This window comes from Lampris incognitus, chromosome 1 (genome assembly GCF_029633865.1).
Source record: "Lampris incognitus isolate fLamInc1 chromosome 1, fLamInc1.hap2, whole genome shotgun sequence".
NCBI lineage: Eukaryota > Metazoa > Chordata > Actinopteri > Lampriformes > Lampridae > Lampris > Lampris incognitus.
In genome coordinates, this window is record NC_079211.1 from 141,222,601 (window position 1) to 141,236,998 (window position 14,398).

The window sequence follows — 14,398 nt, forward strand, 5'->3', positions numbered from 1 at the left end:
CCAGCCAGTCAGACTAGCTTGGTCTAGTCAGAAAGGCACGGACTGAGGAAGCCTCTTGGATGAGAGGCGAAACGTCTTCACGGATATATACCAGGTCCAGTTGCACTTGATTCAACTCCTTTGGATGTAGGCGAGAGTGAATTTTATGTTACATTGTTTTTCTTAAATAAAACACTCGAGGAGTTATTTTTGATATTCAGTAACTTGATCAATTATCAGAATAATCAATAGGTTATTTGATTACAGAAATAGTCATTAGTGACAGCCCTACATTCATGCTAATGTTATAAAATTCTGTTTGGTTTCAGGTAAAGGAACGCAGGATGGAGGCGTGTGCATATGCTGCCCTAGGAGCCACCTACAGGCTAGTTCAGAAGTATGACAAGGCTCTAGGCTACCACACCCAAGAGCTGGAGGTGTACCAAGAGCTGGGTGATGTGCCAGGAGAGTGTAAGGCCCACGGGCACTTGGCAGCTGTCTACATGGCCCTGGGGAAGTATGCCATGGCCTTCAAGAGCTATGAAGAACAACTAGAGCTGGGGCGCAGGCTGAAAGACCCCGCAGTGGAGGCTCAGGTCTACGGAAATATGGGCATCACTAAAATGAATGTGGGTGTGATGGAGGAGGCTATCGGCTACCTGGAGCAGCAGTTAGCAACCCTGCAACAGCTAAGTGGCAATGAGGCAGTGCTGGACCGGGGTCGAGCCTATGGGAACCTGGGAGATTGCTATGAGGCTCTTGGAGACTTTGAAGAGGCCATCAAGTACTATGACCAGTACCTTTCTGTGGCCCAGAGCCTCAACCGTATGCAGGACCAGGAGAAGGCCTACAGAGGCTTAGGCAATGGACACAGGTCAGTATGTTTAAGCGTGCAACATAATATTCTTAATGCACTCAAACCTACTGATGCTAGCAAGCTGCTTTTCTGATTTTGAATAACCCGCCAACATCAATTTCCTCTTTAGCTGTTGCCCTGACAGAAAATTGCATCGACTCTATTACCAATTATCGCAGTAATCCTACTTTGCATAATCTTTGCTCCTTTTTTTCTCAAGCGCTAGCTATTGAGGGCCACCGTAGTTTGGAGACACCTTGCCGCTGAGCCAGGCTTGGATGCGAGCCTGACGTTAGCTGTCTCAGCAACACCGTAGTGCCCCTGGCTTTAACCGTATGCAAAGAGGCTTTGCACACAGATGTCTGAAACGGGGGGGGGGGTGCACAGTTAATTCGGGACGACCTTTTACATTTTGCCTCTTTACTCCTTTCTGTTTTTCCCCCCGTGTGCATCTGAAAGATGATAACATCCTGTTAGAATGTGCCGCAAAACAAAATGCCCGTGGCACTGCTGCAATCCTCCTTTCGGAGATGATTCTACTGAGCGTCATCGGCATGCTACCGGAGTGATCCGGCACCAGAGAGTATTAGCCATGCCTAAGCTCGCACGAGAACGATAGACATCGCAGCACAACCCAAACCCTTCTCTTGTTCCCACAGCTCTTAGGCCGCCATCTCACATTATCGCTCCACATTATTCAAACTCGAGGTTTTTGCTTTTTTTTAGTACTTCATTTGAAACTGCATCTGGGAATTGTCGCTGTGCCTGAGAATGTGACTGTAGTCTGAATGAAGTCTGTGCAGGCAAACAAAACAGAGAGATTGGATGAACGCCCCTCTCTTGTCATCGCATGCATAAAAGGATGGAGGCTTTGCTCCTTTGACAGCTGACCCATCTGGGGTGAGAGGACGGTTAATAGTCTTATCCGTCAAACCCAGCTGAAATTTTATTTTATCCTAGCTTAGCCTGTTCTCGTTCTCCAGCGATCTTAACAACCCCCGACGTACACTCATATGCACGCACAAAACACAAATGCACAAACTTGCACAATGTGAATCAACATCAGCGGCCATCAGCAGTTCAGTTTGTCAAGCATCTAAATCTATATTTCATTCACAGCAGCCTTCGCAAATGACAGTGTTTCTGTAGTAGTGCCGCTCTGACATTCCCAGACTAGATAATAGGAAATACAGAAGATACTTGAGTATTCTCTCGATAAGAGATAAGCAGAGACATAAACAGTTATTGTGAGTTTATGTGCTTGGAGGACAGCGGCTCAATGACATTCTCTTATATTTACATAATTTGAGCAGCAATTGACAATGGCAGATGGATCTTAAAGGGCTATTACCCCAATGTCTGAGTCCCGTTTCATTGTACTCTACCACAACCATCTCCATTACTCCCATCCAGCCTGCCTCATTGTCTTTTTGTCTTTTACCTGCAGAGCCATGGGGAACCTACAGCAGTCACTGGTGTGTTTTGAGAAGCGCCTGGTTGTGGCCCATGAGTTAGGTGAATGTGGAGGCAAGGCTCAGGCCTACGGCGAGCTGGGGGCTCTACACAGCCAGCTGGGCAACTACGAGCAAGCCATTTCCTGCCTTGAACGTCAGCTTGCCATTGCCCGTGAAACCCAGGACCGGCCCCTGGAGGGTGACGCCAGCTGTGGACTGGGTGCGGTATACCAGGCTATGGGCGAGTATGAGACAGCCTTGCGTTGCCACCAAAGCGACCTAGAAATTGCGGAGGAAACGGGCAGCCCCGCACGCCAGGGCCGTGCCTACGGTAACCTGGGCCTTACCTATGAGTCACTTGGAAACTACGAGCGGGCGGTGGTGTTCCAGGAACAGCACCTGAGTGTGGCCGCTCAGACCAACGACCTGGCCGCCAAGACACTGGCCTACGGCAGCTTGGGGCGGACACACCACGCGCTGCAGAACTACTCGCAGGCTGTCATGTACCTGCAGGAAGGTGAGTGACATGGTGGGAGAAGGAGAGAGAGGACTGGCTTTTTTTCTTCTTTTTTTTTTTGCCTGAGCTTATGGACTTAGAGTTTATGAATTCATGAATATGAAATTGAGAACCTATTTGTAGCTAAACCTATGCCACATTTTTATTAGATTTTGTGTGTGTGTGTGTGTGTGTCGGTACAACATGCTCACAGACATTTTATGTGCATATTATGTTTATTTGTGTTTTATCTTATGTGCTATAGATACACAACCATGTGTGTTATATGTACGTGCAAGCCTGTCAGGATGCATGCCAAGCCATTTTTGCTGTTTGCGGTTCTTCACATCTCTACATCCAGTCTGCTCAGATAGCACTTTTCAGTTAGGTGCTAAAGGGTCTTCTAACAAGCTCTGAGCGAACAGTCCCCCAGCCCTCCTATGGTAGCCAACAGATTGTGGTCAAATAAAAGCCTCCAGCTTGGTCGCTAAAATAATAAGCACTCTGTCTCTGACAGTCCAGTAGAGCTCGGGAATATACCGATATATTCATATCGTGATATAAGACTAGATATTGACTGGGATTTTGGTTATCACAGTATTGTGATATAACTTAAAGAGTTGTCCTTCCCTGGGCTTAAAGGCTGCATTACAGTGAAGTGGTCCAGTTTTCTGAACTTATTAGACTGTTGTAGCAGAGTGAAGTAAGTAATGAATGCCTCTACCTGCTTGGTCATCATGTCCACTATACTAATAATCATTTCTCAGTATCTTGTGAAACCCCAGTAGGGGCATCGCCAAAATATAAGACAAATTATCAGTATCTGGGTATTCAGTCAAAAATATTGTGATATTGGGGCATCCAGGTAGTGTAGCGGTCTATTCCATTGCCTAACAACACGGGGATCCCGGTTCGAATCCCCGTGTTGCCTCCGGATTGGTCGTCCCTACAGACACAATTGGCGGTGTCTGCGGGTGAGAAGCCGAATATGGGTATGTGTCCTGGTTGCTGCGCTAGCGCCTCCTCTGGTTTGTCGGGGCACCTGTTTGGCGGGGAGAGAGAACTGGGGGGAATAACGTGATCCTCCCACGCGCTACGCCCCCCTGGCGAAACTCCTCACTGTCAGGTGAAAAGAAGCACCTGGCGACTCCACGTGTATTGGAGGAGGCATGTGGTAGTCTGCAGCCCTCCCCGGTTTGGCGGAGAGGGTGGGGCAGTGACCGGGATGGCTCGGAAGTGTGGGATAATTGGCCGGATATGATTGGGGAGAAAGGGGGGGGGTTGTTATATTTGGGCATCCGGGTGGCGTGGCGGTCTATTCCATTGCCTACCAACGCTGGGATCCCGGTTCGAATCCCCGTGTTGCCTCCGGATTGATCGTCCCTACAGACACAATTGGCCGAGTCTGCGGGTGGGAAGCCAGATGTGGGTATATGTCCTGGTCGTTGCACTAGCGCCTCCTCTGGTTGGTCAGGGCGCCTGTTTGGTGGGGAGAAAGAACTGGGGGGAATAGTGTGATCCTCCCATGCGCTACGTCCTCCTGGCGAAACTCCCCATTGTCAGGTGAAAAGAAGCAGCTGGTGACTCCACATGTATCGGAGGAGGCATGTGGTAGTCTGCAGCCCTCCCCGGATTGGCAGAAAGGGTGGAGCAGCAACCGGGAAGGCTCGGAAGAGTGGGGTAATTGGCTGGATACAATTGGGGAGAAAAAGGAGGGGGGGGATTTGTCGATATCGCCCAGCCCTACAGTGCATGGCGTGCTAGTCACATGACATGCACATTGGGCCACGCCGCCAGTACAGGTTCCTCGTGCCAGCAGCCGGCCTTATGCAGACACAGGTGTTTAAAGCCTGATTGACCTGAATGCAGGAGAACAGAAATACATTTCCCACTCCGTCTCTCCCCTATCTGCCTTATTACAGGAAGCTGGGCCTGTAGTGACCCAGGCACCTTCTGCAGGCCCCGCTTGTTGAGCTTTAATGGAAACAAAGGCGACAGGCCACTCTATCTCCCCTCTGTCCTCCTATTGTCCCCTGCACCGTCCTTGCATTGTTCCTCAGTCCGGCTTTGAAAAAGAACACTGCCTTCACTATCCCTGACAGCCAATTATTTCTGGCCAACCTACCCAGACCTAAAAGTTGGCAAGGCTTTTTCTCCCCTCCGATTTTTCTGTATTTTCTCCTCCCGCTGCTTTTTTTTTTTTTCCCCTTCACACCGCACCGCTTGGTGTTTGTTTTTGTTTCCCGAAAAAGATTAATTGGAAGGAAGGCGAAGAGTGCAGCTCGGAACTAGAGCAGATAGTGACAACGTGTGACCTCAAAATGTGTGCGCGCGTTTGTGCGTGTGTGCACGTACGCGTGCATGTGTCGTTTGTGTAAATTCTGCTCCGTACAACTGAACACACAGACAGATATTGATCATTTACTAATAGATACCGATGACTTTTTTTCATTCTGTGTTCTCGCAGTACAGCCCCCACATTATTTGGTATAGTTTAGCGTAAAAGGCCAACTAAAGGGCGGCGTTGTCTTAAATAAAAGACCGGACGTTTCGCGGTGAAACGGACTTTGTACTGTTTAATACAGCGGTGTCATTTAATCAATCGATTCAGCTCACCCGGTAATGCTCCTATTATGGTCCCGCCGCTTGTTTTTAAGTAATGCAGAAATTATATAACCTTATTACATAATAAGACCTTGCCTTAGTTCACCATGGGTATTGTTGGCACTTTTGATGTGCCCATTAGCAAGTCGCCTCGCTCCAGACGGCTCCAGTATAGCGGCACGAGGCCGTTGGTGTAAAGGGCTTTGCTAGAAAAAAAGTGTGTGTGTGCTCTGTGGGCTTCTGGAGGATTTATACTGGCTCAAGAAGTGGGTTCATGAAGCACACACATTTGAGGCCGATGCCAGTGTTTAGCGGTTGAAACAAACCCCCATGTCCCAGCTTTGCACCGGTCACTGTCTTTGGTGGTAATTTTAATTTGGCTTTTTTGGAGGCTTTCACGTGGCGGTCCTGAGGGAACACAGTCGAGTTATTGAGTGTGCTTGCGAGACTAAAGCCTTTTTCAGCCGTTTGAAAATGGTGTTTTGCGCTGTTGTGTGTGACCGTTGTGTAATATAAGGTGTTCAAACTGTCTTCTTGTTTTTTTTCTTTCTTCCCAATTGTACTTGGCCAATGAGCCCACTCTTCCGAGCCGTCCCGGTCGCTGCTCCACCCCCCTCTTCTGAGCCGGGGAGGGCTGCAGACTACCACATGCCTCCTCCCATACATGTGGAGTCGCCACATTTCGCTTCTTTTCACCTGACAGTGAGGAGTTTCACCTGGGGGGACGTAGCACATGGGAGGATCATGCTATTCCCCCCCAGTTCCCCCTTCCCCCCCGAACAGGCGTCCCGACCGACCAGAGGAGGCGCTAGTGCAGCAACCGGGACACATACCCACATCCGGCTTCCCACCCACAGACACGGCCACTTGTGTCTGTAGGGATGCCCGACCAAGGCCGAAGGTAACACGGGGATTCAAACCGGTGATCCCCGTGTTGGTAGGCAACGGAATAGACCGCCACGCCACCCGGATGCCCTCCAATCTGTCTTCCTGTTATAGAATCTATTTGGTAATGGAGGTAGGCCAGAGAAGAAAGGGATCGTGGATTGAGTGCGAAGCAGTAATGTGACACTGGGAGCAATGAGTGCAAAAAAAATCACATTTTTATACGGCATAACTTAATTCTGCTGCATTTTATTCCATTACTTGCTATAAAAAAACCCAAATTGCTTTTTCTCCATTAAGGGGCACTGAACTAACCTCTTTGCAGTAAAGTTCGGTCCATCGCTCACTGTCTCTGCTCTGCATTCGCTAGTGCCCCCAGTGTCCTGGAAGCAAAGAAAATAATGAGCTTGTCACGAGTAAGTCCAGGAAGTGTTTTTGCAGTCGCTGTTGGTATTGAAGGGAAGGTGAAGCATCGTGAGGCCAAACAAAACTACTTGTGGGGAGGCCCGAAAGCCACTAAATTATTTTTCCTCTGTGTGGGAAAAAAGGGGGGGTTTTAGCATGGCTCCACACTAAATGCTATATGCATTTGCGTAGCATTTATAGTTGCTTGTAAATTAGCCAGCTAGCTGTCACAAATACCATTTTTTGGCCTCAGCTTAATCTAACACGCCAGTAGAGTCAATACAACACTCTACGTAAAAACGAAAGCAAAAAAAAAAACCTTTTTTAGTTTACGTATTCATTCATACAGGGTAAATTGAAATGCAGTTTGGATGTTTTCCTGTTACACACTGTTTTCGTCAATATTATGACAATATAACGAAGAAAGGTCAGGGGGATAGGGAAAACGGGGGGGGGCATGGCAGAAACTAGCTTTCACGAAAGCTGGAATTACTGTGGTAAGCAGTAAAACTAAGTTAATGAACTATAGTCAAGTTTATTAGTATAGCCCAAAATCTCATATTAGTCCCTAGGGTCTATATAATCAGTGCAACTCTGCAAGAAAAATCCTTCTCAGGAGAAAATGGGAGAAACCTCAGGAGGAGGACACGGGAGAGGGATCCCTCTTCCAGGATGGACAGACATCATGAAATAGGAGTTGACAAGAGTAACAGAATGACATTATACAACCAAATATTACACTCAACGTGAAGTAATGTGAAGTACTTTGGGTGTCAAGAAAAGCGCTCTATAAATATAATGATGGCGATGATGATGTAGAGTTTATACAGTTTATACATAGATTATCACAAAGCAAATATTTAAATGTATTGCGTTATAAAAAAATGTAAAGAGAGGGTGCAAAGCATGTGGGATCATACAAGACATAACAGGCAACCCTTACAGATGCAATCAAGAGCCGACGGGACCCCGCTGTGCCACAAAACCAGCTGCACTTGAAGGAGCCCTGGAGAGAGAATAGACTTCACACACATCCGGGAGGTAGACTGCGACACGGCGTTCACACAGAGGGAGGAGAGAGGAGTGCCGAGAGTCACGTCATTAGTCGTATAGCCAACGCAAATGATGCAAAAAGCAGTTATGAACAAGGGCAACACAAACAATAGCTTAAATCTCCAGGTGCATGGCACGGGGATCAGGGCAAGACAGGGAGCAGCACAAATGGGACTCTTCATCCCAAACTCGTTGGGCAGTCGAGAGAGAGAGAGATGGAGAGAAACTGAGAGAGGGGACCCTTGATGGTTATAAGACAGTCCATAGAAGAAGAACCTTGGCCCTGAAATAAAAGAGGGTGAAAGAAAGGGAGAGAGAGAGAGGGAGACAGGCACACAACCTGGCTGTCAGCGACACAAACAGAAGGTTAGAATGGCACAATGCTCCAGCACATCCAGCAACGGAAAACTGTCAGTTACCTGGGTCTGTGTGTTGTTGTGTCAGTGTGTATGAGTGATTCCTATCACCAGCAGGGAGGGTTGTGACAAAGCAGTGTGAATTTTCAATCCCGTGGAGGATTCTTTATTTTTGTGTATTTTGTTTTATGGTTCTCATTGAAAAAATATGTCATCCAGAAGACCATGTGTATGGCCTTCTCCTCAAAATCCCATTTACCCACAACACTGTCTTCTACATGCGGCCAAGAAATCAAAGGGCATCCTGCCCTTGTGTTTCATTGTGGCTCGTTTATGTAGGTATGTGTGTGTGTGTGTGTGTGTGTGTGTGTGTGTGTGTGTGTGTGTGTGTGTGTTTGTGTGTGTACATACACAAACACACACACATACACATACATACACTCACTGGCCACTTTATTAGGCACACCTGTCCAACTGCTAATCAGCCAATCACATGGCAGCAACTCAATGCATTTAGGCATGTAGACATGGTCCAGATGATCTGCTGCAGTTCAAACCGAGCACCAGAATGGGGAAGAAAGGTGATTTAAGTGACTTTGAACGTTGCATGGTTGTTGGTGCCAGACGGGCTGGTCTGAGTATTTCAGAAACTGCCGATCTACTGGGATTTTCACGCACAACCATCTCCAGGGTTTACAGAGAATGGTCCGAAAAAGAGAAAATATCCAGTGAGCGGCAGTTCTGTGGGCGAAAATGCCTTGTTGATGCCAGAGGTCAGAGGAGAATGGCCAGACTGGTTCGAGCTGACAGAAAGGCAACAGTAACTCAAATAACCACTCATTACAACCGAGGTATGCAGAAGAGCATCTCTGAACGCACAACACGTCGAACCTTGAGGCAGATGGGCTACAGCAGCAGAAGACCACACCGGGTGCCACTCCTGTCAGCTAAGAACAGGAAACTGAGGCTACAATTCGCACAGGCTCACCAAAATTGGACAATAGAAGACTGGAAAAACGTTGCCTGGTCTGATGAGTCTCGATTTCTGCTGCGACATTCGGATGGTAGGGTCAGAATTTGGCGTCAACAACATGACAGCATGGATCCATCCTGCCTTGTATCAACGGTTCAGGCTGGTGGTGGTGGTGTAATGGTGTGGGGGATATTTTCTTGGCACACTTTGGGCCCCTTAGTACCAATTGAGCATCGTGTCAACGCCACAGCCTACCTGAGTATTGTTGCTGACCATGTCCATCCCTTTATGACCACAGTGTCCCCATCTTCTGATGGCTACTTCCAGCAGGATAACGCGCCATGTCATAAAGCTCGAATCATCTCAGACTGATTTCTTGAACATGACAATGAGTTCACTGTACTCAAATGGCCTCCACAGTCACCAGATCTCAATCCAATAGAGCACCTTTGGGATGTGGTGGACCGGGAAATTCGCATCATGGATGTGCAGCCGACAAATCTGCAGCAACTGCGTGATGCTATCATGTCAATATGGACCAAACTCTCTGAGGAATGTTTCCAGTACCTTGTTGAATCTATGCCACGAAGGATTAAGGCAGTTCTGAAGGCAAAAGGGGGTCCAACCCGGTACTAGCAAGGTGTACCTAATAAAGTGGCCAGTGAGTGTATATATAGACTGTATTTTATCAGAAATCAGTAACACTTTGTCATTTCATTTCATGCTCTTGCACACATGAAATGAAATGACACATCATTTCCCCAGCACACAGCAGTGCAACACAGAGACAAAAACACACATCCAAAAACTACAAGAACACATATATCCAAACTAACACATATCTAAATCTAAACTAAAAAAAACATCACTGTCCAGGAGAGAGAACGCCAACCAGGATGACTGTCGGAACTCCTGGTCTGCATGGGCTAGCAGTTAGCTTAGCCTGCCCCGCTTCCGCGTCCTGTCAGATCGCCCTCGGTGTTTCCTCTTCGGGCGCAGCTCCGGTCAGGGCCGTGGTCCTTGGGCCCACAGCAGACCAGGTTCCCTCAGCCGATCCAACGCCAGCTGTCCCAGCCAGACACCTTCGACACACCTCCCCACACTCCACACGACGACACTAAGAACATAGTCAAGGCTAGGCGAGGCCGCCACCAGACCGCCCTCAGTGTTATTGGAACTGCCGATCTGCATGGGCTAGCAGTTAGCTTAGCCTGCCCCGCTTCTGTGTCCTGTCAGACCGCCCTCGGTGTTACCTGTTCGGGCACAGCTCCAGGCAGGGCTGTGGTCCCTGGGCCCATGGGATGCAGCCGACCAAGCTCTCCCTGCCATCAAACGAAGACCAACTTAGACGCAGATGTGGACAAAGACACTGCATGGACAGTACTGGGTGAGGCTGCCGCAAACGTGAATTTGCGCCGCCATCTTCCCACACCGGAAGCAGTGTGGAATATAATATATAGAGCTTTTCTAGTCTACCGACCACTCAGAGCATTTTACAGCGTATGCCTCACATTCACCCATTCACACACATTCGTACACTGGTGGTGGAGGCTGCCATGCAAGGTGCCAACCTGCTCATTAGGAGCAGTTAAGGGGTTGATGTCTTGCTCAAGGGCACTTCAACACACTCTGCACAGGAGCCGGGGATCAAACCAGCGACCTTCCGTTTACTAGACGACCCGCTTTACCTCCTGAGCCATGCTGCCCCATATATATATGTATGTATGTATGTGTGTGGGGGGCTATGAGAGAGAGAGAGAGAGAGAGAGAGAGAGAGAGAGAGAGAGAAAAGGTCCATGTACAGAGACATGCATTAGAAATTCTCCCCTCGGCGATATGCACATGTGCGTGGTATGACTGAAGGCATGGAGCGCGCCGGCCCTCGGGGGCCACGGAGAATCTTGCGCCCAGCTGTCAGCCAACCTTTAAAGTGTTCTCTAGCTGCTCTTCAGGGTGCAGCCAGCCACGGCTGCGTCCTCGTGTCAGCCCCCGCTACGTGACTGTGTCTGCAGGGCACACCAAAGGCACACGTGGTGACAGTGACGGACAGTGAATGATACCGGGTGGGAGAACACAGAGAGAGAGAGAAAAAATCCAGCACGGAGTCCTGTGACCGCGTAAATCCAGAGCGCGAGTCATGATTCACATGTATTATTTCAGTGTCAACTGGAGAATAAAGAAAGAGTAAAGTGGGGTGACATTTGAGGTTGATCATAAAGAAGTATCATGGAGTAGAAGAGAGACGGTCTGTGTGTGTGTGTGTGTGTGAGATTCAGAGCTGGGGTTGAGATGAGTGAAGTGTGGGGCTTTGAGGAAATGAAAAGGATAATTTAGATCTGTTTCCTCTTACCAGCTACGCTGCCTAATGAGCCCTAAGCAACGCTGAGTCCCCCACAAGCGCCGTCACAGCAGCCGAGATGAAGCAGGTAGTGAGAGTAGAAGGAGTCCAGACACAGTCGGGGAGGTGAGGAGATGAATAGGGGAGGTAAGGGGAGAAGGGGGGGGGGACATGGCAGATGCACAGGGGCAGATGCATGAAGGAAAATGGCAAGGGGTGGGGGGGGGGTGGATGGAGGGGAAGGGAAGGTGTGTGGAGCGATAAGGAGAGAGGGGGGAGAAAGTGTCGCGAGCTTCAAAGGCTGCCGGCTCTCCGAGAGCTCACTCACCAAGCAGCCATGAAGTCTTGTGGGCTGGGTTGTGTGTTTGGCCTTGTGAAATAGGCCAGCCATTCTGGGTTATGCTCTGTGTTCTTGGCTTATCTGGGTCAGCCACAGACCGGTTTCCAGGAATGTCAAGAGAAGTACACTGAAATAAGGGTGACTTAGCCCATATTCTCCTCTTTGTGACCAAAAGCATGTTTAGCCCCCTTTCATAACACGAGTGGTGAGTGTCGACTCGACCCAATCACACGTGAAACCGGTAAGCAAGCCCGTCTGTGCCTGAGCGAGAGCCCATTTCAGACTGCAAAACCGCATGCGGTGCATTTAGCACCTCGCGGGTGATATGTGGCACAGTGGCTGTCCTTTTTCATCGCCGCTTTCCGAGGAGTGGCATTTTCATCTTCATAATTGGGCAGAACCGAACACTCGGCAGGCAGGCCGAGGACACACGCGAAGATGTGACATACGCCTCACTGCTTAAGGGATTGGAATCGAAAAACAAACTGCACACTTGCCAGGTGATCTGACGAAGACACACTGGCTGAACACGCAGACGCTCCCCTGCATGCCCGCGCACAAGCACATCTCCGCTGACTTCCAAAACAACTCTGACAACGTCACGCTACACATTTCAGACAAGGTGTCTCAAGGCAGACTTTGTGCAATGAGTTTACACACCGTGGCTTTGGTTTCTTTATTTGTTTGCAAATATTTGAAGACTGCTTTATAATGTTGTTTGTTTAGCCACCCCACTCTCTTCTGTATGAGGATTCGGTGTGTATTTGTGTTTGCTTTGTCAGTCGATTCGTAGCATTGATTCCCCGGGAAGTCAGGTTAGTCCTTGCCCGGCCTCTCGATGTGTGCAGCTTCAGTCCCAGTGTGAGTGTGCAGCTTGCAACCGAGGCCAAATATCCAAATCTGTTCGCTGTCAGAACATCAGTACCATGCGACGCCTACATCTGTTACCCTGAAAGATACCTAAGAGTCAGCCTGCTTGTGAATAATTTTTACTCTCCCTCTCACATCTTCCTCGTCTGTTCCCTTTCTCTCCCCCTTCTGACAGGCCTGCGGCTCGCAGAGCAGCTGGCTCGGCGTGAAGACGAGGCGAAGATCCGCCATCGTCTGGGGCTGTCTCTCTGGGCCAGTGGGAACCTGGAAGAGGCCCAGCATCAGGTGAAGTATCAACCTCTCCTCTCCTCCGGATCAGACAAAAATAACAGTGTGAGAGAAGGCTGTAGGACGGGATGGAAGGATACTGGGAATTTCCGTTGTGAGTGAGATGGCGAAAAAGAAAACCGTGGGTAAAGGGAGAGAAAGGGAGAGACAAAAAGAGTGCGAGCGAGTGACAGAGCAAGGAAGAAAAGTGACGACATAGCTTGTACACGGTTGTGTGCTGCTGGCAATATGCTAGCGAGTGTGTTAAGCTGGAAAATGCTGTCATCTCAGAGGGGCAACAGATGACTGGAGAAGTTTTCGTATCCCTGTGCATGGTCTCAGGAGCCCCCGACCTCCCCATCTCACGCACTCCGCTCTTTCCAGCCCAACACCCACCTGGCAAGCATGGCGCGCCCCCTCGACATCTCTCTTCACTTCACAATAAGGTCCACATAACTGCAGCCGAAGATGAGGAGGCATTTCACGAAACACTACGACTCGTATTTCCAAATTGTAGAGCTTAATAATTTATCAGTAAACCAGAAATAGAAGCTGCCTTTGACATCCTGCGAGCTATCACTTGCATCTGCTTTAAAAAGCTTAGTCCAGAGTCACACTTCTTGCACACATGCAGACTACGTCAGTGTGACCCAGATTCTTTCCTGCGTCCTGTCATGCTTTTCAAAAAGCAATCTTGCCTGTTTGCAATTATCTCTAACAAGAGTTGGGATGAATGCCTGGGCCCAGGTGGTCACTATGCCCGAGTTTAGTGGTCATGAATCAGATCGACGACTGCATGTTTTGTTAAAGCAAGATGTCTTTTCAGCAAAGCAAACGTGACAGTATATTTGAAGCAGGGCGTAGATAGCTACGTCACGTGTTAACATGGGATGTTGTAGCCAGTTACCCGCATCGACATAAAGGTTGGTATCACACTAACAAGACTTGTCTTATTGTTAAATACTTGGGGTCAGCTGTCCAAAGTAACAGGGAGTGTGGAAGAGAGGTGAAGAAGAGAGTGCCGGCAGGGTGGAGTGGGTGGAGAAGAGTGTCAGGAGTGATTTGCGACAGAAGGGTACCAGTAAGAGTTAAAGGGAAGGTTTACACGATTGTTGTGAGACCAGCTATGTTATATGGTTTGGAAACAGTGGCACTGACAAAAAGACAGTAGGCGGAGCTGGAGGTGGCAGAGTTGAAGATGTTAAGATTTTCACAGGGAGTGACGAAGAAGGACAGGATTAGGAACGAGTGTATTAGAGGGACCGCTCAGGTTGGACGGTTTGGAGACAAAGCAAGATTGAGATGGTTTGGACATGTGTGGAGGAGAGATGCTGGTTATATTGGGAGAAGGATGCTGAATATGGAGCTGCCAGGGAAGAGGAAAAGAGGAAGGCCGAAGAAGAGGTTTATGGATGTGGTGAGAGAGGACATGCGGGTGGCTGGTGTGACAGAGGAAGATGCAGAGGACAGGAAGCGATGGAAACAGATGATCCACTGTGGCGACCCCTAACGGGGGCAGCCG

General features: G+C 48.9%; 1 protein-coding gene across 3 annotated transcripts in view; it reads left to right on the plus strand.

The window, feature by feature from the left end:
- ttc28 (tetratricopeptide repeat domain 28) overlaps window positions 1–14,398 on the plus strand; it is a 273,284-nt gene that overhangs the window by 215,910 nt on the left and 42,976 nt on the right. For all 3 annotated transcript variants that reach the window (XM_056281622.1, XM_056281638.1, XM_056281630.1), the window contains 3 exons: window positions 309–853; window positions 2,283–2,806; window positions 12,785–12,894. In XM_056281622.1, coding sequence (XP_056137597.1) covers window positions 309–853; window positions 2,283–2,806; window positions 12,785–12,894 — 1,179 coding nt within the window. The remainder of the gene's footprint in view (window positions 1–308; window positions 854–2,282; window positions 2,807–12,784; window positions 12,895–14,398) is intronic.